This window comes from Castanea sativa, chromosome 3 (genome assembly GCF_040712315.1).
Source record: "Castanea sativa cultivar Marrone di Chiusa Pesio chromosome 3, ASM4071231v1".
NCBI classification, from domain to species: domain Eukaryota; kingdom Viridiplantae; phylum Streptophyta; class Magnoliopsida; order Fagales; family Fagaceae; genus Castanea; species Castanea sativa.
The window spans coordinates 37,288,510-37,313,936 of NC_134015.1; the positions used below are offsets into that span (position 1 = coordinate 37,288,510).

General features: G+C 36.0%; 3 protein-coding genes across 5 annotated transcripts; 1 reads left to right on the forward strand and 2 right to left on the reverse strand.

The window, feature by feature from the left end:
• The first annotated feature begins 630 nt into the window (after positions 1-630).
• Positions 631-6,341, forward strand: LOC142628217 (auxin response factor 2A-like). Of its 3 annotated transcripts, none has more exons than XM_075802273.1 (15): positions 631-996; positions 1,104-1,216; positions 1,350-1,445; positions 1,579-1,635; positions 1,754-1,909; positions 2,136-2,220; positions 2,405-2,495; positions 2,687-2,851; positions 3,741-3,860; positions 3,986-4,061; positions 4,133-4,301; positions 4,424-4,573; positions 4,671-5,284; positions 5,396-5,586; positions 5,757-6,341. In XM_075802273.1, the coding sequence occupies exons 1-15, from the start codon at positions 966-968 to the stop codon at positions 5,830-5,832; spliced, it is 2,190 nt and encodes a 729-aa protein (XP_075658388.1). In that variant the 5' UTR covers positions 631-965; the 3' UTR covers positions 5,833-6,341. The 3 variants fall into 3 exon arrangements, with proteins under 3 accessions (XP_075658388.1, XP_075658389.1, XP_075658391.1); XM_075802274.1 differs by having other exon boundaries at positions 4,445-4,573; XM_075802276.1 differs by having other exon boundaries at positions 4,457-4,573.
• Positions 6,342-9,382: 3,041 nt separating this feature from the next.
• LOC142630002 (aspartokinase 1, chloroplastic) lies at positions 9,383-14,538 on the reverse strand. The gene is made up of 13 exons (XM_075804060.1): positions 13,697-14,538; positions 13,500-13,582; positions 13,345-13,385; positions 12,933-13,087; positions 12,685-12,834; positions 12,467-12,562; positions 12,191-12,307; positions 11,533-11,652; positions 11,354-11,446; positions 11,137-11,253; positions 10,193-10,309; positions 9,982-10,044; positions 9,383-9,894 (listed from the first exon to the last, which is right to left on the reverse strand). Exons 1-13 carry the CDS (start codon positions 14,081-14,083, stop codon positions 9,736-9,738), a joined length of 1,698 nt encoding a protein of 565 aa, XP_075660175.1. The 5' UTR covers positions 14,084-14,538; the 3' UTR covers positions 9,383-9,735.
• An 8,807-nt stretch (positions 14,539-23,345) lies between these two features.
• On the reverse strand, positions 23,346-24,554 carry LOC142628891 (ethylene-responsive transcription factor 3-like). The gene is made up of 2 exons (XM_075802923.1): positions 24,504-24,554; positions 23,346-23,738 (listed from the first exon to the last, which is right to left on the reverse strand). The coding sequence occupies exons 1-2, from the start codon at positions 24,552-24,554 to the stop codon at positions 23,346-23,348; spliced, it is 444 nt and encodes a 147-aa protein (XP_075659038.1).
• Positions 24,555-25,427: the final 873 nt, after the last annotated feature.

Here is a 25,427-nt window from a genome sequence, read left to right on the forward strand (position 1 = left end):
TTCACAACACTTTTTATAATGCTCTTACAACAAATTTTAAGTGAAAATTTATTGCTGGTTCTAATTTAAATTATTGAATTTTTTTTATCAATAATGTTTCAAAATGTCTTAACAATTAAAATTTGTTGTAAAATTATTATAATAATATTTTTAAATTTTTTTTATCAATAATATCTCGTAATATTTTGACAATTAAAATTTGTTATAAAATTATTATAATAACGTTGCAAATTAGCAAATATACCATGTCTCATGTTTCATTATCGAGTACTGACATCGGTTAACTTTTGCCTAAATAAAATCCCTCAAATTCTGCCCGTCAATCAGAGGACAGATCCTCTTCCCGAAACTGAAGCAACTTTCCGTCATCCCAACTAACAAACGCCGTCTAATGCTACCCAACCATACCTCGACAGTCGACAACCCAGCCCATAACAAATAACGCCGTTAACACAAAAACCGTTATAACCCAAATTTTTTAACATCTCCATTTGCCGGGAAACTAGAGGACAAAGCGATCAGAGAGAAGAGGGTACAAGTAACCGGTAGTACCGGTTACCCAGTTATAGACAATAATTCCAATTTCCATTACAGGTTGAAATAATTGCACAAAACACAGAATCTGACGCAGCATTGAGAGTCACACACACAGACACAGTACCACTCTTTCAAACACAGAGAGAGAGAGACCACAGCACTGAAACTGTACGAATAGTAATGGCAGCGAGTAGTAGTAATATTGCAGAAATGGTTTCTGAAGAGTCAGAGAAAAAGGACGCAGATGATGATGCAACTAAAGCCAAAAGGATCGCAAAAAAGTGATTTCTCTTGAATCCACCAGATTCATATTCCTTTTTCTTTCTTCTTCGCTCAGAAACCTTTTATTATTACCTATTAGACTCTTTTTTTTATGGTGACGATCAATCTCAATATCATTTGCTGTTGAATTTTCTTCGAGAGAAAAAATGGCTTCTTCTTCGAGTTTTCCTGTCACCGGTAAAGTTTTTAGTCTAAATTCCAAGGGATTTGAATTTTGAATCAATTTGCAATCTGATTAATCATTTTGAATTTGTAATGTTAAATTTTCGGTGTGTATGATTTAGATTCGGAGGATGCGATATACAAGGAGCTATGGCATGCTTGTGCTGGACCTTTGGTCACTGTTCCTCGTCAAGGAGAACTCGTTTTCTATTTTCCTCAAGGCCATATCGAACAGGTAGCGCGTGCGATTGTGCTACTTTTTATTATATTTTTTCATACAATAAAGTACAATTTTATATTATATATATATAATTAATATTTGATGATTAATGCTGGTTTTTTTTTGGATTGAATTGCAAAATGTATAGGTCGAGACGACGACGAATCAAGTGTCTGAGCAACAATTGCCAGCGTTTGATCTTCCTTCTAAAATCCTATGTCGCGTGCTCAATATTCAATTGAAGGTAAATTTACTTAGCTTGCTTTTAATTTCATATCATGTTTTTAATTGTTTAGGTTTTTTTTTTATTGATTTATTTTTTAATTGGTATTGATGATGTTATTCTTTTGCTGAATTGAATTTGAATCTGATTGAAGGCTGAGGTAGACACTGATGAAGTGTATGCGCAAGTAACTTTGGTTCCTCATCACCAAGTATGAACTCTCTCTCTCTCTCTCTCTTGGAGTTCTGATTTATAATTGTGAATGCTTATGGAATTAGTGGAAGTAAATAATGGAGAAATGAATTAATGTCGTTTTGACTTTTGAGCAGCAAGATGAGAATTTGGTGGAGAAGGAGGTTGTGGCTCCTTCCCCTCCTCGGCCTCGTGTGCATTCCTTTTGTAAGACACTTACGGCATCGGATACGAGCACTCATGGTGGTTTCTCTGTGTTGAGACGCCATGCCGATGAATGCCTGCCTCCGCTGGTTAGTTTAGGCCTTCTTCTTGTGTTTTTAATTAATAATCTAGGAAGCACGGATACGACACGAGTAGTTTTTGAAAAATTACAACATAAAATGGCTGGTATAAACACCGATATGACACGGGTATAACACCCTAAATAAAGTGTCCGGACTTCCTAGTTAATAACTGAAAAAAAAAAATAATAATAATAAAAGTACTGGTCTTTTGTTTGGTTGGTCTCTTTTGCAGGACATGTCCCAGCAACCTCCCACTCAGGAGTTAATCACCAAGGATTTGCATGGAAATGAGTGGTGTTTTCGCCATATTTTTCGAGGTGAATTTTAAGTATATCATTAGTCACATTTTGTTGAAACTTGTCCAAGTAATTGTTCGATTCTGCAGTCCAATACTTAATTAATGACATTGCTAAATTTTCCATTGTTGTAACCTTCTATAGTTCGCAAAATTTTGAATGCATTGTTCTCATTAAAATGTGAAATACGAATTCTAAATGCCAGGTCAACCAAGGAGGCATCTTCTTCAAAGTGGCTGGAGCCTCTTCGTCAGCTCCAAAAAGCTTGTTGCCGGGGATGCTTTTATCTTCCTCAGGTTTACTATCATCTTTCATTTTCAACCAGTTTCTCATGCTTGTAAATTCTAGTCAAACTCTTCGTTTTTTGCTTCACTAATGACTACTAATTGTACCTTATTGTAACCATGGGGTATTTGGCATGTCAGTTAGTTTATTTAATGATTAATCATTCGTGTCTTATATGTTTTTTGAATCTCTTTACTGTTAGAGATGAAACTGGGGAACTTCGTGTTGGGGTAAGAAAAGCTATGAGGCATTCAATCAATGTTCCATCTTCTGTCATATCCAGTCACAGTATGCATATTGCTGTCCTTGCAACAGCATGGCATGCCGTTAAATCGAATACAATGTTCATCGTCTACTACAAACCAAGGTGTGTAATTTTTCCCTACATTCACATAGGAGCAAATTAATTTCTTATACCACTCATTGAAGAGATGTATTGCAATTGAATCCACTAATATAATAATATAAGGCATGTCTTTCTCAAAAATCAAAATCAAGTTTTGTGCTTCTTTAGAAAGATTGCAGGGGCATGTTAGTGCCCTTCCTTGAGTTGCCTCTGCTCTTGTATAACTTAACAAGTGAGCATCAGTCCTGGGAAAGAAAAGGACCGCCTTTCAAGGAAAAAAAAATTAAACTCTTTTAACTTGCCAGACCATTGGAAGAAAGGAGGTTCTGTCCATGCTTCAAACAATATATACTTCTATCTAATTATATACTCCTTTTATTAGAAGGGAAAATGAGTTGGTAAGGTTTTTGTTAAATTCCAGATTCTCTAGCAAACTTCACATATACATGCACCTTATCATTTTGATTGTTGGGTATATAATTTATTTTTATTTTTTAAATGTTACAGAATGGTGCTACATTCTATCTCTCTCTCTCTCTCTCTCACTTCCCCCCCCCCCCCCCACCTTTTGTCCTTTTCCTAAATACCACAAAAAGAAATAGACCTACCATTTTCTTTCTTTCACCATACATTGTACATTTTACTCATATAATTGGAATTCATGTGTCTAGAGCCTCACCGCCAATGTCAAGTGCTGAAATAGACAATGAAAATATCGTTGGTTGCAAGAATTATCCATTATAAGTAAATTAATGGCCAGTCTGTAATTGGGGAGCATTTTTGTTAAGGGTTTACTGGGAATTCTGATATCCTGATATCATCTAAATTGTATGCGTTATCAATGAATACAACATTGTGCCCATGTAAATTGTTGAGCTTTATAAATGGTTCTTGACTGGTATTCTTGCAGGACTAGCCCTGCTGAGTTTATAGTTCCCTTTGATAAATATATGGAGTCTGTCAAGAATGACTACTCTATAGGGATGAGGTTTAAGATGAGGTTTGAAGGTGAGGCAGCTCCAGAACAAAGGTATGTTTTTTTTTTCATGAATCCTTCTTATGTTTTTTTTTTCTTGAAATCTTAACAACAAAGAAGGGGGAAATGTTATTAGAAAATTTTGTTGATTTTCTGATCTACTTGTCTTTATGGACTAGGTTCTCAGGCACAGTTATTGGAACTGAGGATGCTGATCCCATTAGGTGGCCTGGATCAAAATGGAGATGCCTGAAGGTACTAACTTGTGGTGCATAAGCCTGTACGAATACATGATCTTTACATGCAAAACTTTGTGTTCTTTGCAGGTTCAATGGGATGAAAAACCTTCTGCTGATCGCCCAGAGAGAGTTTCCCCTTGGAAAATAGAACTTGCTTCAACTCCCACTTTAGATACCCATCCAGTGTGCCGACCGAAGAGGTCTCGTGTAAACATGGCACCATCATCTACTGATTCCTTTGTTTCTACAAGGGAAGGTATGAAGCAACTTGCTGACATGCTTCACAACTCTTTATTCTTCTCCTTTCATTCTAATACTGTGCTTGTAGTTTGTTGAGACTTGAGACACCAATATTAAGCCCAATGTTTATATGATCAGATTTGTCTAAAAATAATACAGACCCTTCACCAGATATAGGGTTATTAAGGACTGTGCAAGGTCAAGCAATCTCAACCATTGGAGGTGTCTTTGCTGAGCATAATGACTCAGACACTGCTCAAAACCCTGCTTTATGGATTCGATCACAAGGTAAGAATCAAACACGATGAATTTTTAGTTAAAGAGTAAGACCAGATCATTGTTTCTAAACCAATGCATGAAACGAAGTATATGAATCCAATTTCAGGTTCTCATAACCTGCATGAATCATATGGGTTCAACTGGTCATTTATTGATCAAAATCCTGAAAATGCTGACCAATTGAAGAAGCATGTTTTAGATCAGGATCAAAGATCCAACTTCCCAGGATGTTCACAGTCCACGATGCATACCTTCAATAACATGTTGAAATGCAGCATGAAACTTCCTGCAGCAGCAACAGTTGAGCAGCATCCAGGAAATGAGTTGTTACCTCTTCTGTCAACAACAAATATGGAGGATTCTCCTTGTCCATCAACGCTGAAATCACAGCCTCTACTTGTCCAAAATGAAATTTTAAAATCTAAAGGAAATGACAATTGTAAACTCTTTGGTATATCCCTTATTAGTAATCATAAGGCAACAGAACCAGCCATGCTACATGCTGATTTTATGCGTAGGCCACAAAGGCAAATTGCTTGTTCGTCATACCAGCTGCAAGATTTGGTATCCAACCTACAGTCACAGCAAGCGGAGTGTGCAAAGCCTGCAGAGATAACAATTAGAGATGATGAATGGGGGAAGCCTTTTCAAGCAGTAGAGGAGCTTTCTAGGAATTTCCACGGCAGGCTTCAGGGCAGTTCCACCAGAACTTGCATCAAGGTTTTCTCTTACCCATTTAAGTTCCATTAATTTGCAATGTTATTCTAAATGATGTTTCTCTTTTTAAATGACTAAGTGCAAATTTGCTCTCTGTTAACATCTATAAAACAGGTTCATAAGCAAGGGGATGCAGTTGGGCGGTCTGTGGAACTTACTAAGTTTGATGGCTACAATGAATTGATAGCAGAGTTGGATCATATTTTTGAATTTAATGGTGAATTAGTTGCACCCAACAAGAAGTGGCTGGTGGTTTTTACTGATAATGACGGTGATCTGATGCTTGTTGGAGATGATCCCTGGCAGTAAGCATTTGAACTTCTAGCTTTTTCCCCCCTTTTGTCCCTCAATCATGAAATTGCTCTACAACTTGTTGTATCATTGCTTACATAATTCACTCCATAATTTTGGGGAAATTGGGTTTCTATAATTTTGTTTTAATTTCAATCATGTTTTTTGTATTTGTATGAAGCAGAGAATTTTGTAGCATGGCCCGAGATATCTCTGTCTACACTCGAGAGGAGGTACAGAAGATGCATCCACGATCCTAGAATATAAAATTCAATGAAAGCTCATCAGTTACAGACCACAAGATGGGTTCAAAGTAAGTTGATTGATTGACAGTTTCGGGACTGAGTCTTAAAACAGCTTTGGTACTGCCTTTTCATGGCCATGGATAAGCTTAGAGTGCATAACTCTAGTTTTGTTGATAATACCTTATAGATTGTTGTCCTTCCAAATAACTCACACATTGAAAGTTTGGTTAAACTCTCAAGTTAACCATAATTTTTCTTCCTTCACTATAAAAGAGAAGAGAAGGGTGTGGGGGAAGTTTGCAAAGTTGAGGAGGTTATCTAAATGGAAATTTTTATGGTTGATTTCGCTGAGTAGAGAAGGTTGTCTAAGTAGGTTGCAAGAGTTGATCCGAGTCGATTTCACGTATTTTCAAAAGTATGTATTGGGTGGGGGTGGGGAGAAGCCTTTTCCTGGGTATTCTCAGACTCAGATTGTTAATTAATGAAAATTAAGATATCATGCTTATTTTCATTGCATTTGTTCAGATTGTGAAGCTGGCAAGTCTTTATGTTGGAATGTACTTGCACTAACAGGCAGCTTTGAAGCCCATATATTCGGCAATCTATGCATGGCAGTATAACCTGTCTACTACATGGAATTTTGGTTATGGCAAATCACTATAGTATTTACTATTTAGTCATTGGAGAGAGATATATATTTTAAATTGGTAAGTTAAGGAAACTTGCCGCATTTGATGTAAAGAAGTTTTCACATTCTGAATCCGCCATGTATTAACTAGGAAGTGCTTATACTTTCACGTTCAAGTAATAGTGTAGGCAAGAGGAAGAAAGTAGTTTAGATCTTTGTAATGATCTTTTTGCCGGTCCAACCCTTATTTTTCTTCCCTCTGATGATTAATTAATACTTGGATTCTTAAATTCTGTTCTCTCTGCTTTGGTTTTCACAACTACCTCACATTAAATTAGAGGTTTCTTAGGGCTATGGTTTTAAATTAGAGGTTTCTCTATGAGATCTACACAATGTGAGAGACATGCTGCATGTAATTGATACAAGAGAATGAGATACCACCTCAACTCTAAGGACATTTGTTGTGTGTTAAAAATTCTAGGGAAGAAAAAGTACTACAAGCCAAATCTTAGGGAAATAAAATGGATAGACTTGCTGTCTTCCTCAATTGAATTGCTGGATTGTCTAATAGGAGATGATCACCAAGCACTTGGATAGTAATTTTTGTAATTAAAAAAATAGATACTATGGGATTTGAAACTTCTGATGAAGTCTCTTATTCGCAAGAGATTTTAACTAGAACCTACTTGGATAGTGAATTTATGGACGTAACTCACATATATTTACTTTAATTTTTTTGTGTAATAAAATTCTTTGGGTGTCATAATAAGAAATTACAAAACTTCATGAGGGACTTCTAGCAAGAATGTAAGGGCAATCCTATTTGCAAATTCCGCCTCTATGGGCATTTTTTTTTTTTTGTAAAATTTCTCCACTCATGCTTACTTCAAAGCTCATTCATTGTGTGCTCAACTTTAAAAGGAAACCTCACTGTTCAGCCAAATCCTTGACCTCTTCGACGTTATCGATATCAATTAGAGAATAAGTTCAATAAGGATGTGGTGTATAAGTTCATATGAACCTGGCTTGGCTACTATGGACTAACCCCGAGTCCCTTTGGGCTTCCAGCCTTCCCCTTTAAAACAGAGGTTCTCTCCTCAAAATTCTGTTTAGTAACGCTGTTTTAATAACGTTGTTTATATTTTTTTAAAACACGTGTGGGTAAAAAAGTGTATGAAAATACGTATAATGTTGTTTAAACTACCCTACCAAATGGCCCCTATATTCCTTGAAGCCTGTAAACATACCTAGGACCAATTCCCACACGTGGCAAGCAATCACCATTGGAAAAACTAACCTTCTTCAATGGCAAATAGGCCAGGGTATGAACATTAAATTCAGGACAAATGCTTGGTTATTGTGTGGTCCCATTCGCTCTTTAATTCCTACCAGCTAATATTACATTAATTGTTAACCAAGTTAGACGGATCAAGGCCTCTGGCAGCTGCGGCATACCCTATCCTTTGAATTACCCCCCACACCATTCAAGATCTTCCACCCAATTACAACAATGGCCACATTGCAACCAATTGGAAACCCTATTTCATGTTACCAATTCTGTAACTTGGACATCATATCGTGGTTCTCTTTAAACCTATTTAACAAAATATTTTTCCAACACATCAGCCTGTTTGGTATCAGCTTCAATTTTTAGTTTTTATGTACAGCTTTCAGTATACTTTTGTACACTTTCAGCAAAAAGCTAAATAAGCATAAGCTGTTCCTAAACAGACACGTACATAGAACACTATTTTCTTCTATATTTTCTTCACATTTCACAATCCCATGGGCAATTGGCTCCTTGGATTGTCATTACTCATTACACAGGATTACAACTAACATGGTATCAGAGACATGGGCTGTACGGTTTGGTCTTCAATTAGCATGGGTCAAAAGCTTTAGACAAACTCAAATACAAATGAATTCTCTTTTTGCGAATAACTGGTTAACTTGTCATAGTACCAATTATCCCCCTAATCTTACTAATTGAGGATTTGCAGGTATCTAATGTGTAAGGAAACAAACATGGCAAGTCTCGCTTAAGCATATATGTCACGAGGCTACCATGGAAGACAACGATCACATCGTGAACCGCATTTTGACTTGTCCCACTTTTCTTTTCTTTTTTCACTGCCAACTTTTGGGACAGGAGAAAAATTCTGGTACCACAAACTAGTGCACAACTCGCCACATGGACGAGTTATGCACAAGTTTGTGGCACCAGATGAACTCGGGACAGGATGAGTTTCTAGTCTCTACAGTCTACGGGTACAATTAGTCGGATCTATTGTATTGTATGGTTAGTAATGTAGTCTTCCTAGTAGTTAAATTGTCAGTGTCTGTGTCTGTTGTGTTTGCTCTGTGTTTCTAAGCCTGTTTTATGCGTGCTTGTAGTTGTCTATAAATTGTAGGCTTTATGCATTGTCAAAAAATTTTATATAAAAAAACACTAGTGGACAGCTCTTCATCCTCTTGAACCTAACAACTCATTGCCAAATCTTAAATCAAACAATTTGTTGTCTGCCACCAAAGAAAACGTATTAGCAACTGACATATATTCTTTTTATAAGTACGATACCTATAGACATTTAATTATTTAATTTTATAGCATTCTCGTAACCAACTTGCTGAGCAGTTATATATTTTTAAGTGTAACAAACAATTGTATCAATCTCTCAATATATATATATATATATAAAAAAAAAAAAAAAAAAAAAAAAAAATTGTATCACTTCATATAACTCCAAAAAACAAAAAGTTGTTGTACCATTACTTTAAAGCCAAATCTGGCAGCATTGCATCACGTTTTCAAAGATTAATAAATTATTAGAATGTTTGGCAAAATATCAACAACCGGAACGGCTCCAGTTGGGTTAGCACAAAAATGAAAAATGTTAAAAAACTAGTGTAGCCACCACAGGTTATGAAAACCATGTAGGAAAACAGGGTGCCATCAATTTTGGAGGGTTCTTGAGAATTGTTCCACAATTCACTCATTGCTAAGCCGTTTAATCAAAACATCATTTAATAAAGTATTAAATGCAACTCAACTTGTGTCCTTAGGACATCCATTAACAAATGCTGCATTGGCATTGAGATTCAAACAAGCCTAAAAGATAAAAATGGCCAGTAAATATGTTTGCTGGGAAACCAAAAGAATCATTGTGAATGAGTACTAGGATTTATAGTCAATTTTCTACTCACAATGGCATAGGTGAACCATTCCAAAATTCACCTTCCAGTATTCGTTCAGACAGATCACCACAGTGGAAAAAAGTAGCGAAGGGCCTTCACACATTGTTCAGCTTTATTGCTGAGCCATTTCCAATTTCACGGTTTTCACCGTCCACTGTTAGTTCAGACAGATCACCACTCTCAAAAAAGGAGTGATGAAGGGCCTTCACACATTGTTCAGCTTCGCTGTCATTTACTATTAATGAAATATTCACCTGGTTGATACCAAAATTATTAAGAGAATGTTAGGCAACTGAAGAAAAATAAAACATTAGCATAGATAAGAATCACGATGAAATGACCTTGGATGCCCCTTGTGAGATCATCTGGACATTAACACCTTGAGTTCGAAGAACACGAAATGCCTGCCAAACATCAAGCCGTTAAAATTTGAAGTAAAAGATGGAAAGAAAAAATTTACTCAATTCAAAGGTCCCAATGATTTCTAAGTACATCAAACATTGAAATGGGTTCAAGATAATCTCTATTAAATTGCAGAAGAAAGTACAACACCTTTTCCAGTATCAACGAGGAACGTTGAACATTGCCAATAAGAGAGATGATCGATCTGTGCTGCAGGAGATTCACAACTGCAATTTTCTCTAGCTCTTCTACCACGTGGTCAAGTTCCTAATCAGATAAGAGATTGGTGCAAATAGATTTAATACTTAACCAGGCAATCCTCTGGGACTCAATTTAGACCATGAAAGTGAGACACACAAATGTTTCAACAGGGCAAGTAATTGCATTGATTAAGCCAAGAAATAGTTTATCACAGTTCTATATTGCAACATAAGAATGACCTTTTGCATGGCATTGAGCATAAGAATAAGAATATTTTAAACATAGCTTGCTGAAACAGAAATCTTCAGACTATCGAACATCATTTGAATCCCAAGCCATTTAAACAAGAATGTAAATGTGCCCATTGATATAAAATCTAAACTCTATAAAGTTGGAGATGCATTCATCCTACACAATCAAACCAAATAATCAATGTGACAAATGGGGGCCGGTGAAACTGACTGGCCCGAAAGGCTGCAGGAGGTTTTGACAAATGGGCAGTTGAATTGGCCCAGCAACAATTTTTTTTTTCCTTTTTCTTTTTTTGAACCCAAAAATGGGGAGCTGTTGGCTTCAAATGATTGTTTGATTGGATGCAGGTGGGAAAGTCCCCAACTTGAGAAGAGTCAGTGAGATTGTGAGTTGATACTCCACCTCAACCAACTCGAACTGTGAACACTCCTAATCCGAGGATACCAATTAACTATAAAGTACCACCAATAGATCATCCAGATGTGATACACTAATTAGATACTGAACCAGAAAGCATTTTTGTGGCCTGTCGTACTAAGTGCCTCAGACATGATTGACAGGCAAATTAAATATAAATCTATGTAAAATGCGAAGTAAGAGAAAAAATAATAACATTTAAGAATATACAATCATGCACTTGCCTGCTGAATCAGTTCTCTGCTCCAAAGTTTAGATGGATCTAATGTCAAAGATATACTAACTTCACTAGTGGCAACAACATCCACGGATATGCCCAAATCTTCAAATATTGAGAACACCTACTTGGAAGAAAACATAAAGCAAGTAGGATTTATAACTAGCATAAGCCACATTGGCAACAAGTGGCAGAACAAAATTAAGCCAGAAACAATCTCTTACCTTTGCAAGGAAGCCAAATTGACCAAGCATGCGGGTGCTCACTATATCCAACATTGTAACATTTCGCTTTAAAACTATGCTGGTCAGCACAGCCTGTAATTGATTTAGGTGAAGAAAATGGTCAACACTGTTGAAATTTCTCCAAACACACCAATGATGAAGTTTCAGCTGCTACAAACCTTGCTCATATCTCTTGATTTAGTGATAAGAGTACCAGGAGCTTTAGGGTTGTATGAATTCTTAACCCTGACAGGGATATCACTCTCTCTCGCTGGTCTCATGGATTGTGGGTGAAGGACCTGCATACAGGATGAAATGAACATTTTCACTTTCACCAAAAATAAGAGAAACACCTAAGTCTCTTTTCTAGATAACAATACTTTGGTGTCAGGAAATGCTAGCTGAGTCCCAATAATTTAGTTTCATCACAAATCCATATACAAGTACAAATAAAAGTATAACAGGGATATTACTAACTGCTCTTCTCTTCCAACAAAAAGCCCAGCCCAAAAATGGTGGCAGAGCACTTAACCACATTCAGTACTTGAGGAATCAAACCAGGAGTTGGCAAAAAGATTATCATGGAAACATTCAATATGTACATGTTAAAGCTATAAGTATCTCTGCACCCATAATAAATTAATATACCCTGGAAAACCCCTTACATTTTAAAAGTGTATTTGTATAGGATTGATGTGTCATACACATTGGCATTAAAATGAATTAGCATGAGGACCCTACAAACTAAGATGTGAAAGTTCAACCTACTGGTCCAGTCCAGCTTCTAACACTGTTCACTGACAATTTCTGAACAGCAGGAAGCAATAGAAATCTAACCTGAGCACCAAAGTATGCAAGCTCTGCTGCCTCATCAAATGTCAAATATGGTACAGGTTCAGCACGTTGATAAATACTAGGGTCGCAAGTCAAAACACCATCAACATCTTTCCACACCTGTTTAAATTGTTAATTAAGCTGGTATATTTGTAAAATTCCCAACCAAAAGTGATACTAAAGTAAGTTCCAGAAGATAGTGTGATAAGAAAACATGCATGATTCTGATCATGTGCGCATATGAGTTCTTGCAGTACATGAACTCGGTCTAATTCTGACCTGAATTTCCTGCAAGCCTAAAGCTTTGCCAATGGTCGTAGCTGTCAAATCACTACCACCCCTACCCAATGTGGTAATTGCGCAAGATTTCCAACCCTACAATAAGAGAAACACATACTCCTTCATACTTGCAAATCATGCTGATATACTTGATTTAAGCAAACTAAATTATGTAGCTTCTCAGCAGGAAAATGGATGCAGCAGCAGTTTAGTAGTACCTTTCCAAGGAAGCCAGTGATAATGGGAATTGCAGGATCATTAGTCCAATCAGCATGTAATCTCTTGGCAACAGCTGGGTAAGTTGCTTCCAAGATTTCTGCATTTGTGAAATCATCTGTGGTTATGAAACCAATATCAAACGCATCATACTGCAAAATTAAGTAGAGACATTGTGAGATACAGCCAAAATTGACAGTTTGGCATTTTGACAAACAAAGAATACACAAGTGAAGAAGAATATATATACTTGGCGTGCTTTAGCACCAATTTTATTGAGATATGCCGCAAAGATTCTCGTGGACATGCACTCTCCAAATGAAACTAAATAGTCTCTCGTGCGGGGAGTTAACTCTTTCATCACAGCTATACCTTTCAGCAGTTGCTCCAGTTCTTCTAAGTGAGCTGTTAAACGTACAAACACAGAGCACCCAAATAATCCAATTAACACATCACATTACAATCAAATTGGAGTGTCAAATATTGAAAGCATGAATTCAAATTTCTTCTCTTCATATTTCCTTGAAATAGAACTCATTAGTCGGCATAAATTTATAAATAGCATCCACTTCTAAATGGAGTACAAGACATAATTTAACAACTAAACATTACATAAACAAAAGGAAGATTACTCTAATTAAGGCACCTTGAAGAGTTCTTACCAGAGATAACAGAGGGATCTACTTCGAGTTCACGTATAGTCCTGAATAAATTAAAAACAACACTTAGCTTATCAGAATACCTACAAAGCTCCATTTCAATCTCATTATAAAACAACAACAACAACAAAAAAAAAGGAAAATTAATAAAATTAAACCTTTGATGCAAGTCCTTTACAAAGCTCAACTCTTCGATTTGGGAGACATTAGAGACGCCACAACTCACAGCCTTCTCTCCAGCCTTCATCACAGCCATTCAATTCCAACATCATTATTGTTATTCCTCTAACTATAACCAAACAAAATTGAGCAAAACAGAAACACAAAAAGCAAAAAGGGTGGAAATGAAAAATACGAGTAAAAGTTTGTTAGTGGTTTTTCCCATAGCAGAGAGAACAACGACAGGTCGTTCATGAGGGAAACTGAGAACGAGCGAAGCAATCTCCTTCATTCGCTCAGCGGAGGCCACAGAAGATCCACCGAACTTCATTATGCTCGTGAAATTCTCCACATTTCCATTAGAGGAGAATAGCTCGTCCTCGTCCTCAGCCTTCAACACTGCTTCAACTCCTCCTCCTTTCTTTGCAACTTTCATCGCCTTCGCTCTCCTCCTCCTCCCCCAACTCCTACAACAATCTTCAATCCATCTAGAATTCGAGAAGCTGAGCTGGTTCGACGAGATAGCCATGCGCGCTGTGAATCCCTGACACGGAATTTTGACACCGTGTGATTGCAACGCCATTGTTGTTGTTGTTGTTGTTGTTGTATCGACGAATAGGGTTTGTTGAATTCAGAGTAGCAGGGTTTTGGGAGTACGAAAGTGCACAAGTTCAACAAAACAAAACAAAAAAAAAAAGCTTTTTCTTTTTTAAATTTATGAAGGTTTAGGAAATAAGTTTCTAAATCGAAGCTACGACATTTATATATGTTGCTGTGTGTTTATTGTATTGAATTTCAACCAACCTCCTACTTGGGTTTGGATGTGAGAGGGAGAGAGGGGAGGAGGTCCTTTTGTTTGGACGGTGTAATTGGTCTGATGAGATGAGAGGAACTTTTTCCTATTTTTATTTTCTTTTCGATCAGTTACCGTCAGATTGACTTCACTTCACGACCTAAGTCACTATTTTTCTTTTTCTTTTTCTTTTTTTGAGAGAAATACTAATTTCCCAATTTGGAGATTGGACAGACAGAAAGACAGACACGGAATATTCCACCACCACCAGCTCAGTCTACTTATGCTTTTCAAGTCACAGGCGGGACTCCGCATAGTAAAAACTAAAAATTTTGATTGTTTATTTCTAGACAAATTTATATTTTTAATTGGCTGCAAAACACAATAACTTTCAAATCTTGGAGTTTCAATTCTTTGTTAAAACTCCTTGAGATTTTCATATCGTTAAATTGAGCGCCGGAACTAACTTTTAGTAGCTCATATGGACAAAAATATTAATTGACCATCATGTGATTAGTGGCATGAATTAATTTTTAATATGATCATGTGATTTTTCTGGGAATTAATTTTAGAGGTTAATTTGGCGAATATGGAAACATACAAAAGGATCCATTATTAGTACAGTCTTGCGCTTTTCAAGACACTCTGAGTTTGAGTTAGAGCAAGGTAGTCGCTGGGGCAATCTAGTCACTCAGAGAAAGGAAGAATGACCACAATATGAGAGGTTGAATATAGAAAAGCTAGCCACTACTCTTTCCTTTCACCTAGAAATGCATACATTGAAAGACTAAACGAGGTTTGACCTCATTGCTTACCTAGAGTTTCTGGAAGTTAAATTGAAACTCCTAAGGAGTTTTCGCAACTAACCCAAACCTTAAGAGTGTTTTTGTATTTTAGCCTTTTTAATTCACAGACTTCACCATAATTTTTATTCCAACTAGGGGTGTCCACAAGTTGGGTGGGTTTGGGTTGAGGGTCAACCCATGACTTGACTTAATTGTCTCGAGTGTAGGAAACCACCACTCACTATTGTTCGATAACATTTAGGTCTTCGACCTGTCGTTCACCTTTGCATTGACAAGCAAATTCAGTCAGGCTTGTGATTGGCCAAGATAACACCTCTTAAAGATCAGATTTACAACTACACCTCCCCCCACCCCCACCACCACCACCACCACCACAACAACCTTAGGGATTAAGTTGTCTTTAGGAACTAAATTGGTCAATTCTGAAATTTCTTGGACACAGTTGATATTAGGCCAAATCTCAGAGTATTTTAATGGAACGTACCCTTAAAGTTGTTTTCAACTCTCAACAACAAAAAAACCAAGCTACAATCAAGTAGCTATATCTAAATTTTTTTTTTGGCAACTCACTATAGTAAATTGCTATCTATAGCAACTAATGTAGCAAGGTGTTAAAAATAAACCTTAATATTTTAGTTCTCTCTCTCTCTCTCTCTCTCTCTCTCTCTCTCTCTCACCCTTCAATAAAAATTTCAATCTATTCTCACAAATAATAAAGAAATAAAAAAAAATTAAATGGAGTAGTAAAATAATATAGTATGAGATATAGAATGTAATGTAAAGTAAGGTATTAAAATAGATAAAGTAGCACTTTTAGTTTTTAAAAGCTAAATTTTTTAGTACCACCAATGTGAATGCTCTTTTACTCGTGACATGATTGAATAAGAGCTAATTCTAAACCTTTATTAGTCATCAGAAATTATAAATTTTTTAGTAATTGGCATATCAAAAGTTACTTTATTAAATTTGACACACCATTTTACCATTCACTCTACATTACATCTCTTATTTTTCACTTCTATTTTTTTATTCATTTCAGTCTCTCTCTCTCTCTCTCTCTCTCATATGTTCCAACACACCTACAGCCACAACCCTTTACCACCATAACCCACATCCCTCCTCCACCATAAATCCACAAACCGCCACACCCACAGCCACAATCCTCCACCACCATAAACCCACAACCCACCATCACTGAGAACCCATCACCACCACCGTAACACCCAAATCACAACCCAACACCACCAAGAATCCACCCACCACCACCAACAATATCGCAACCCACCATCACCTAACTACCATCGACCAAAACCACCAAAACCCACTAAAACCACCAATAAAAAAAAAATAAAAAAAAACCCAAAATCGAAACTACCAAAGAAAGAAGAAGAACTAGAGGAGAAATCAAACGATGGCTTCAGATTCAAGATGGTTGTCAACTTGTTGGCGTTACGGTGGCTTTATCTTTACCTGAGGTGGCTGTTGACATGTGTAACAGAGAAAGGAGGAAGAGTGAGAGTAACTGAGAAGGGATGTGAGTGAGAGGGAGAGATGAGAGTGAAAACATTTAAGTGAGAAAACGGGAGAAAATGTATTAAAATAATAATTTTTTTAAAAACAGTATCATTCTATTACTAGAACAATATTGTAGCATGTTGGAATTTTTTTTGAGATTTGGCACATCTTATATAGTATATTTTTTGGTGTTTGGTGTGCCAAATGCTAGCCAATGCTAAATATCTAGCATTTGGCACACCTGATGCTAGTGCTCTTATGTAGCTTTCCTGCTATTGAGATTTTTGCTCCTTTAGATGGAAACCACCCAATGACTACTCATTTAATACTTATTTTAAAATTTCTTTTAAAAAAAGACTTTTATTTCAAAGTAAATTTGTCTATTTCCATTAAGTCCATTTTTTAATGTACCAATTATTATCTATTTATGGTGAAAGTATTCAATGTAGCCAATATACTACACCATCTTCTCATATAAAGCTCTATGTGTGAGTCTTGCATATGAAACCCATAATCATGTGAAAGGAGGATAGGTCCACTAGATATATTGAATAATTTCTTTTATTTTGGGGTGGATTTCAACAATTTAATAGGCCTTAATGATATAGTGTTTGAAGTTTCCTCCCATAAAAAAAAACAAAAAGAAAAGCACTAAATTTCTCTTCCCTCAACGCCTCACCATATACACACACACACACACACACACACACACACATACACACACACATACCATATTTACAATGTATTAAAAAGAACTAAATTTCTCTTCCCTCAACGCCTCACCATACACACACACACACACACACACACACACACACACACACATATATATAAAATAAATCTAATACTATATATAAAAGCAGAAGCTAGAGAAAGTAAGATCCTACAATTAAGGCCGTGCTACCACATAGGCAAAAAGCCCCACTTAAAAATTTTCCATATTTACATTAAAAAATGTAAAACAAAACCTGAAGAGCTACACTATTTGCGCCTTAAGACTTTAGAAAAATCAAACGTTACACCCATTCGATCAAACGCACTCCAACAAAAGCAGGTTCTTTTCATCCACTGTTTCAATGTCCATTCTAACTCCTCCTTTTGTTGTTCGTTCTCTGCCCCATCCCTCCTCTGCTTTGCTAATTCTCTGCCTCCATACATTTTGCTCTGTCACTTCTCTGCCGCCATCTCTTCTCTATAACAACACTCTCCCTTCATCAAATTTCTTATGCATATTTATTCCTTTTTAATTGTTGTTGATCTTTATCAATTGTTAAAGTCCTATATCTTCTCTAAATTTCATTGATTTCTGACGTATTTCATGCATCAAAGTAAGGGGTTTCCATGCTCATGCATAATGATTAATTTGGAATTAGTTGAAAACTAGGGTTAGCAGATTTTGATATGAATGTTTGGATTGTGAAAGGGAAGTTAGTCCTACCCATTACATTCGGTGTGTAAAAATTTGATAGAATCAAAATACACCATTGTTCTTAACAACAGGAGGTTTAATTGGGCTTCATAGTTACTCTAAATTGATATATTTAACTTGCTATTTTGGTACCAGTTGTCTATACCGTTTAATATCAAAAGAGGGGGCTACCTCATGCACACATATGATTTTCCTACATCATGATGACAAGCATACTACAACAACAGAAATTGACAAGATAATCTTAGCAAAAATTCCAAATTTGAGTAAGAAACCTTTAGCTTATGATGTTGTCAAACAATACATGGTCCATGGTCCTTGAAACTTGAAAGTTGTATGATTGAAAACAGAGATAATTGAAATTCAAAACATAGGGCTCTAGTTATAGGTGGTTGGACTACCAATTGCTATGTGCAAATGAATTATCTTTTCCAGTTCAATTCAATCAAAACTATTATCCTTGCATAATAACATGTTATATTAGGTAGTTTTTATTTTACTTGACGTATTGTATACAAATTTCAAGTTTCACCAAATGCAGTTACAAACAACTCCTACTAGAAGTTTCACTAAATATTCTTTTACTTCAGAATTCAATTTTCAAAATTTCAAGAGTAAAAATTGCTTCATAATTCATCCCATAAATACAAGAACAGTACTTAATCCAAGAAATAATCACTGACAAATCCAAATGCACGTGAAATTTTGTTTCATTTTATAAGTTTGATGTTTTGGGTGCTAAACCCACCAACCAATTTTACAAACAACATCTTAGAGTAAAAAAAAAAAAGTAATTAATAACAAAATTAAACTAGATTTTGCCCCTCACACAATCTGTGATACTTTGAGACTCACGGACATCTGCTTCCTAAGATAAAATGATCTACAACATGGAGAAGAAGTCTCATTTTCTCTTTTTGACTCAAATGCAATGCTCAAAATATTCTCTTTGGAAGAGTTTCTCAAAAAAAATTGTTTTTCATGAGTGAAGGACTATGAATATATACATTATTGAACCGATATACTGTTTCAGAAATAGCTACTGTATACGGACTTACTAACTCAAAAATTAAATAATAAAATATTATTATTATTTGGACAAGAGGGCCTAGTCCACACATGCCTAAAGCTCAATCCAATGTCCAACCCATGAGCAATAAACTCATATTTTTGGCAAAATTTGCCAAACAGTACCATTCCAGAAAATTTTTAGGAGGATGGCATGCGTTCAAACTTAATTTGTTAGTTGGACTCTTTTTGGAAGTCGATTTTACCAAACTCGACTTCCGGGCAACTTCAATCCACTTCCACCAAATATACAAGTCTGACGTGGATTAAAAAAAAAAGAGGAAAGACACCACGTGGAAGTCGAGTTCAGTAAACTCAACTTCCATTAAAAGTCGATTACATTGAACTCGACTTCAAGCTTGCGTAAAACTTTGTATACCATATAAAATCGAGTATAGTATACTCGACTTCCAAGCTACTCAAACCCCACCTACCCCACCTAAGTCAGTTATGCGAGCACGGTAAAAAAAAAATATTTAAATGGAAATCGTGTTTGATAAACTCGAGTTCCAATTAATATTGCAACCACCTCAACTATCTCAGATTAATACATTGTCATCTCTTAATCCCTTACACTAATTTCATCTCACAACTCTCACTTCTCCCAGCTCTCTCCCACGCCCAAATTCTCCATTTCACCACACATTGATCATTCTACAAATTAAAATGCTTTTCTTCTTCTTCAATTTGTAGGTAAATTATTCAAACCTTTTTAATTTTTTTTTTGTTAGACCTGGTTAATATTCAAACCTTCTTCAATTTTTTTTAAAATAAATTACTCACTTTTTCATTTGATATATATATATATATATATATATATATATATATATATATATATATATTGTTGATGATGTGCTGTTTGTAATGTAATTTATTATCATTCTTATTATTATTATTATTATTATTATTATTATTATTATTATTATGATGTGCTGTTATATTATTATTATTAGTTAAAAGCAATCAACTGTCACCATAAAATTCCAAGCAAAGAAAAGTTTGAGCTCTTCTATGTATACATTGTAAATTATAGTGGCAGGATTAAGGAAACATGAACTTCTCTTGATAAACAAGCTTGCTAAAAGTTGATAATCAACACTGACCACACTTGTTTTATTATAAAAGTAATAAATGGTTAATTTTAAAGAAAAATTGAAATGAGGACAAAGAATTTTAAGTGTACAGTTTATGTACTCAACTATCCTTGATAAACTATTTATCACAAAGAAAAAGACACTTGTAAGGACACAATTCAAATTCCCAAACTAGGACTGGAAGGAATTTGGGCTTGAAAGGCATTTTTTACAATAAAATTTGTAGAGGATGGGTTTACAATCTAGATTTCGAGGATGATTAGATGACAAGGAAAAGAACGGGCTTTGGGCCTAATGGCACAAAATAAAGAACTGTTTACAAGAGTAAGACTGAAAGTTCCTCTTCGGACACAATCCGAGGATAATTTATAATAGGGTTTCCTAAAGTTTGGATACAATCATATACTATTGGCCCTTTTTCTTCCTCAAAAAGTCCCCCTTTCTTCGTATGTCTTCCCTTCTATTTATACTTCTTTCCTTCTCTTCATCATCTTCCACCTCATGGTTGCAATCCTGATTCCGGATACTTGTCCCATCCATTCTTCCCTAAAGCCCGCTGGGGTTAGGGACCAAGTTTCAAGCTCCATGCTCAGGTCCTATCCTTCCATCTATGCAGTCAGCGTATCAATTACAGAGCTTTTAATGTATGGGCGGTGGTAGCAGCTTTACTTTAGATATTCTACCGCTCTTTCTTTTGTCCTCCACGTGTACTGTGTATTCCCGTAGTCGTAGGATTCTTTATAACATAACCCGGGGACACTAAACTTCTCTTCCTATGTCCTCGGCTTAGCAATCCGAGGACAAATCTACTCCTCGGACGTAATTGGACATTTAGATACTCCAAGATCATTTTGATGTCTTCGGATTTGGGTTTCTAGCCCAAAAGACTTTGTTGGGCCATCCTTGATAAATTACTGGGCCCAATGCCCCTACAACACTTAATTAAAGTAATCAATCATCAATAATAAGAATTTATAGAGTAGTGCCATATTGAGCAGTATATATTCATATCTTATATAAAGAACAAATGAATTAGTATAAAGAGATCAATTTTAAAAAGTAGGCCATTATTATTATTATTATTATTATTGTTTTTAGCATTTGTCATTTGTGCTTTGTAATGGGTTGTTATTTGAAATATGCAATGGGTTTTTCGTTGTAATGTGTTGTTATGTATAATGCGAATAAATGTGTAACATGTTATTTATTTGCAATGTGTTGTAATGTGTAATGGTTTGTTAGTTGTAAGGTGTAATGTATTAATTTTTTAAGGTTAGCAACCATGTACAAATTTGTTTGAGTTTAAAAATTTGTTTATAGCTGTTTGGTGGAGTATATAATGTTATCTTTATATTTTCCTTGAGGCAATATTTTGTAGTTCATATCGAATAAAGGTGTTATATTTGTCACTAACTTTCAGTAAACTTATTTGACTCATAGGCTTGTAATGAGTTCGATTGATTTATATCTATATTATGGTAGGGAGCCCTACAGTTATGTGACTTATGGAGTGACATATGAATGGGCTTGGTAAAAAGTTAGAGATTATTCAGCTAAAAAAACGGCGGGAGATCAATTTGAAGAAGTTGAAAAAGAAAATTATGAAAGAGCTAGATTTGGACCGTCGGTTGCATGACTTAAAAATTACATATCGTGCTCCTCATGCAGTGTTCAGTGATCATATTGTCTTCATGCCTATTGAAATAAAAGGAGACAAGTATGTTAAGATTATGTTTGACAGGATAAACTCTATGCCCCAATTAAAAGCTGCTAAGTTGTATATAACTGTGGAGCCTCGTATAGAAGTTGGCAGTGAAGATGTGCAACAACAACTTTGGAGGGTGATGGCGGGGAAGAATTCCAATCATTACATGCAGATAGTTATCCGACTCTTACCCCGTGCATTATAGTTAGGGGTTATACACTACCATGTCAAGAGACACCAACTCCAATGGAGGCTTGCAGATCTAGTTATCAACAAGAATATATTCAATCTCTAGGGGGGGGGGGAAGAAGAAGACAAAGATGATGTTGATCATGGTAGAGATGAGTATGAAGAGATGATTGGGAGAGATGACTTTCACGAGAATACTATAAACTATGAAAATGTTGACAATGTCCGTCATAAATGTCGTGGATAATCATGATGATGATGCTATAGAGTTTCAAGATGATATAGGCGATGGTGATCATGCTATAGTCCTTACATATGAAGCTCATGGCCCGTTATTCCATGCAAACACTTGGGATAATATAGTTGATCCTTCAAATGTTGAGATACCATTTTCATCAAGTTGGGTGCGGGGAATGAATTTTAGCAAATGGTTGATTTTCCCTAATAAAGAGGCTGTGAAACAGGCATTAATAGTTTACTCTCTGGACAACAACAAGAATTATATAACTGAGTGGTCCAACCAGCAAAGATTGTGTGTGAAGTGCGCAAATGAGTCATGTGCATGGAAAGTCCGAGCATTCTCGCAACCGAAGCATAACGGATTATGGGCTGTCAAAGTATTCGGCGGTCCTCACACTTGTCCATCAATTGGGGTGAACAAAGATGGCAGAATGATGGATTCGAATTTTCTTGCCAAAGAATTTCATAAATATGTACTTAAAGATCACACCAGCAAAATAAAGGATCTCCAAAATCTGATGAAGGATAGTTTTAACCACAATATATCGTAGGCGTAAATGCACTTTTGGTCCCTACATTTTGGGGTCATTTTTATTTTGGTCCCTACATTTTCATTTCACCACTTTTAGTCCCTAAATCAATTAACGCGTTCCATTTTGGTCCTTACCGTTACTCACTTAACATAAATTGTTGATGTGGCAAACGATGTCCACGGTTGGTACATTAAATGCTGACGTGGTCAATAAAATAATATTAAAAATGCCACATCAGCTTATAAATAAAAAAATTATTTATTTATTTTAACTAAATAAAAAAAATTAAAAACAGATTGTTTAAAAAAGAAATTAAATTAAAAAAAATTCTTTACATTATGTTCTTCCCAGTCATCACAAGTTCTTCCTCAAAATCAAGAACATGCCAACATGAAACACACAAAATCAAAAGGCACAGATCTACAAAATACAAAGTAAAAAAAAAAAAAAAAAGTTGACCATTAGATCCGCAATCAGAGACACAAAGCGGTGGCTTGAAGATCATCACCGATGCCGAAATCTTCATCCATCGAAGGAGGTAGATTCAGATCGAACAGCTGGATCTTACAAAACAAGGAGATGAGAACACAGTAGTCGTCATTGTCATCATCAACCACCAAGGACGACGAGTCGTAGTCGCTACAACAATCATCGGGTGCAACAGGGTTCACGATCTTAACCCTTGTGACTGGATTTGAAACAACCCTAGGGCCACTAAACGACTCGACGGTACTGCTCATACTACTTGTCGTTGGCCTATTGGGTTGAATCGGATGGAACTTAGTACTGGCAGAAGAAGAAAATCTGGGTTGTTTGTCTCTGATTGCTGGAAGAGTTGCTAGTTGAGGAGCGGTGAGAGGGAAATTCTTCACTCACATCTTATTTCAAAATCAACCACACATAGATTTCTTGTTTTCAAGTCTGGGAATGATTAGCCAATCGGGATTCGATTTAGGTGATCACTGATAAGAAAAATGAAACAAAACAGTGATAAAATAGTTTGGTGAATGAGCGAGTGATAGCGAAGAGAAATTGAAAAGGGAAATGGGTTTGATGTATGTATGGAGGGTTTGATTTTTCATGTGATGTTCTGGGTTTGCTAAAGATTGAGGGTTGGGTTTGGGTTTGTGTTCTTTGTGTTTTGAATCTTTGAACCTCTTTGTAGATCTGTGACTTTTGATTTTGCGTGTATCATGTTGGCATGTTCTTGATTTTAGGAAGAACTCATGATAACTGGGAAGAACATAATGTAAAGATATTTTTTTCTAATTCAATTAATTTAATTTCTTTTTTAAACAATCTGTTTTTGATTTTTTTATTTAGTTAAAATAAATAAATAATTTGTTTTATTTATAAGCTGACGTGGCATTTTTAATATTATTTTATTGGCCATGTCAGCATTTAATGTGACCACAGTGGACGCCGTTTGCCACATCAGCAATTTCTGTTAAGTGAGTAACGGTAAGGACCAAAATAGAACACGTTAATTGATTTAGGGACTAAAAGTGGTGAAATGAAAATGTAAAGACCAAAATAGAAATAACCCCAAAATGTAGGGACCAAAAGTGTATTTACGCCTATATCGTACTACAAGATATGGGATGCGAAACAAAAAACTATTGTAAACATACATGGGAATTGGGAAGAGTCGTACCAAAAGTTGCAGAAGTTGTTGTTGGCATATAAGGATAGCGATCCAGTTACATAGGTAAAGTTTCGGTCGATCAACGGGGGCATACCGGGTACTATTATATTCAAGTATATGTTCTGGGCTTTCGCTCCTTCCATTGCTGGATTCACACATTGTAGGCCAGTGATTAGTATTGATGGAACTCATCTTTATGGAAAATATAAAGGAAAGTTGTTGATTGCAATGGCTACCGATGCTAATAATGAGATTTTTCCGCTTGCCTTTGCGGTTGTGGATGATGAGATGGGGGCCAGTTGGGGATGGTTTTTAGAATGCCTGCGGACTGTGATACGAGATGTGGTACCGATTCCGACATTTGCATAATATCAGACCGACATAAAGGTATAATATCGTCCATTGCACAGTGGCCCAATGATTATGTTCCGGTATATCATAGATATTGCATTAGACATGTGGCCAACAACTTCAACACTCAATTTAATGACAAATTCTTAAAGTCTTTGGCCTTGAAAGAAGGATACGAGCATCAAGATCGCAAACTTGAAAAAATATTGGATTGCCTTAAGGAAGTTGAACTCAAATTCAGTAAGGATCCCAATCCCAATATAGCAAAAAAGAGGCCGTACTCCTATCTAACGAAGGAGGGTTTGGAGAAGTGGACACTGTAACATGATGGTGGACGCCGTTATGGGGCAATGACTACCAATATGTCTGAGTGTTTCAATGGAGTTCTAAAAGGTGCACGTGGACTACCCATATCTGCATTGGTTGACTACATTTGGTGCAAACTTGTCGCCTATTTCAATGATCGGCGCACTAAAATATTGGGTGATATTGAACATGGTCAGGAGTTCAGCAAGCATGCCATGGAGAAATATGAAGCAAATTACGAAAAAGGGACAAG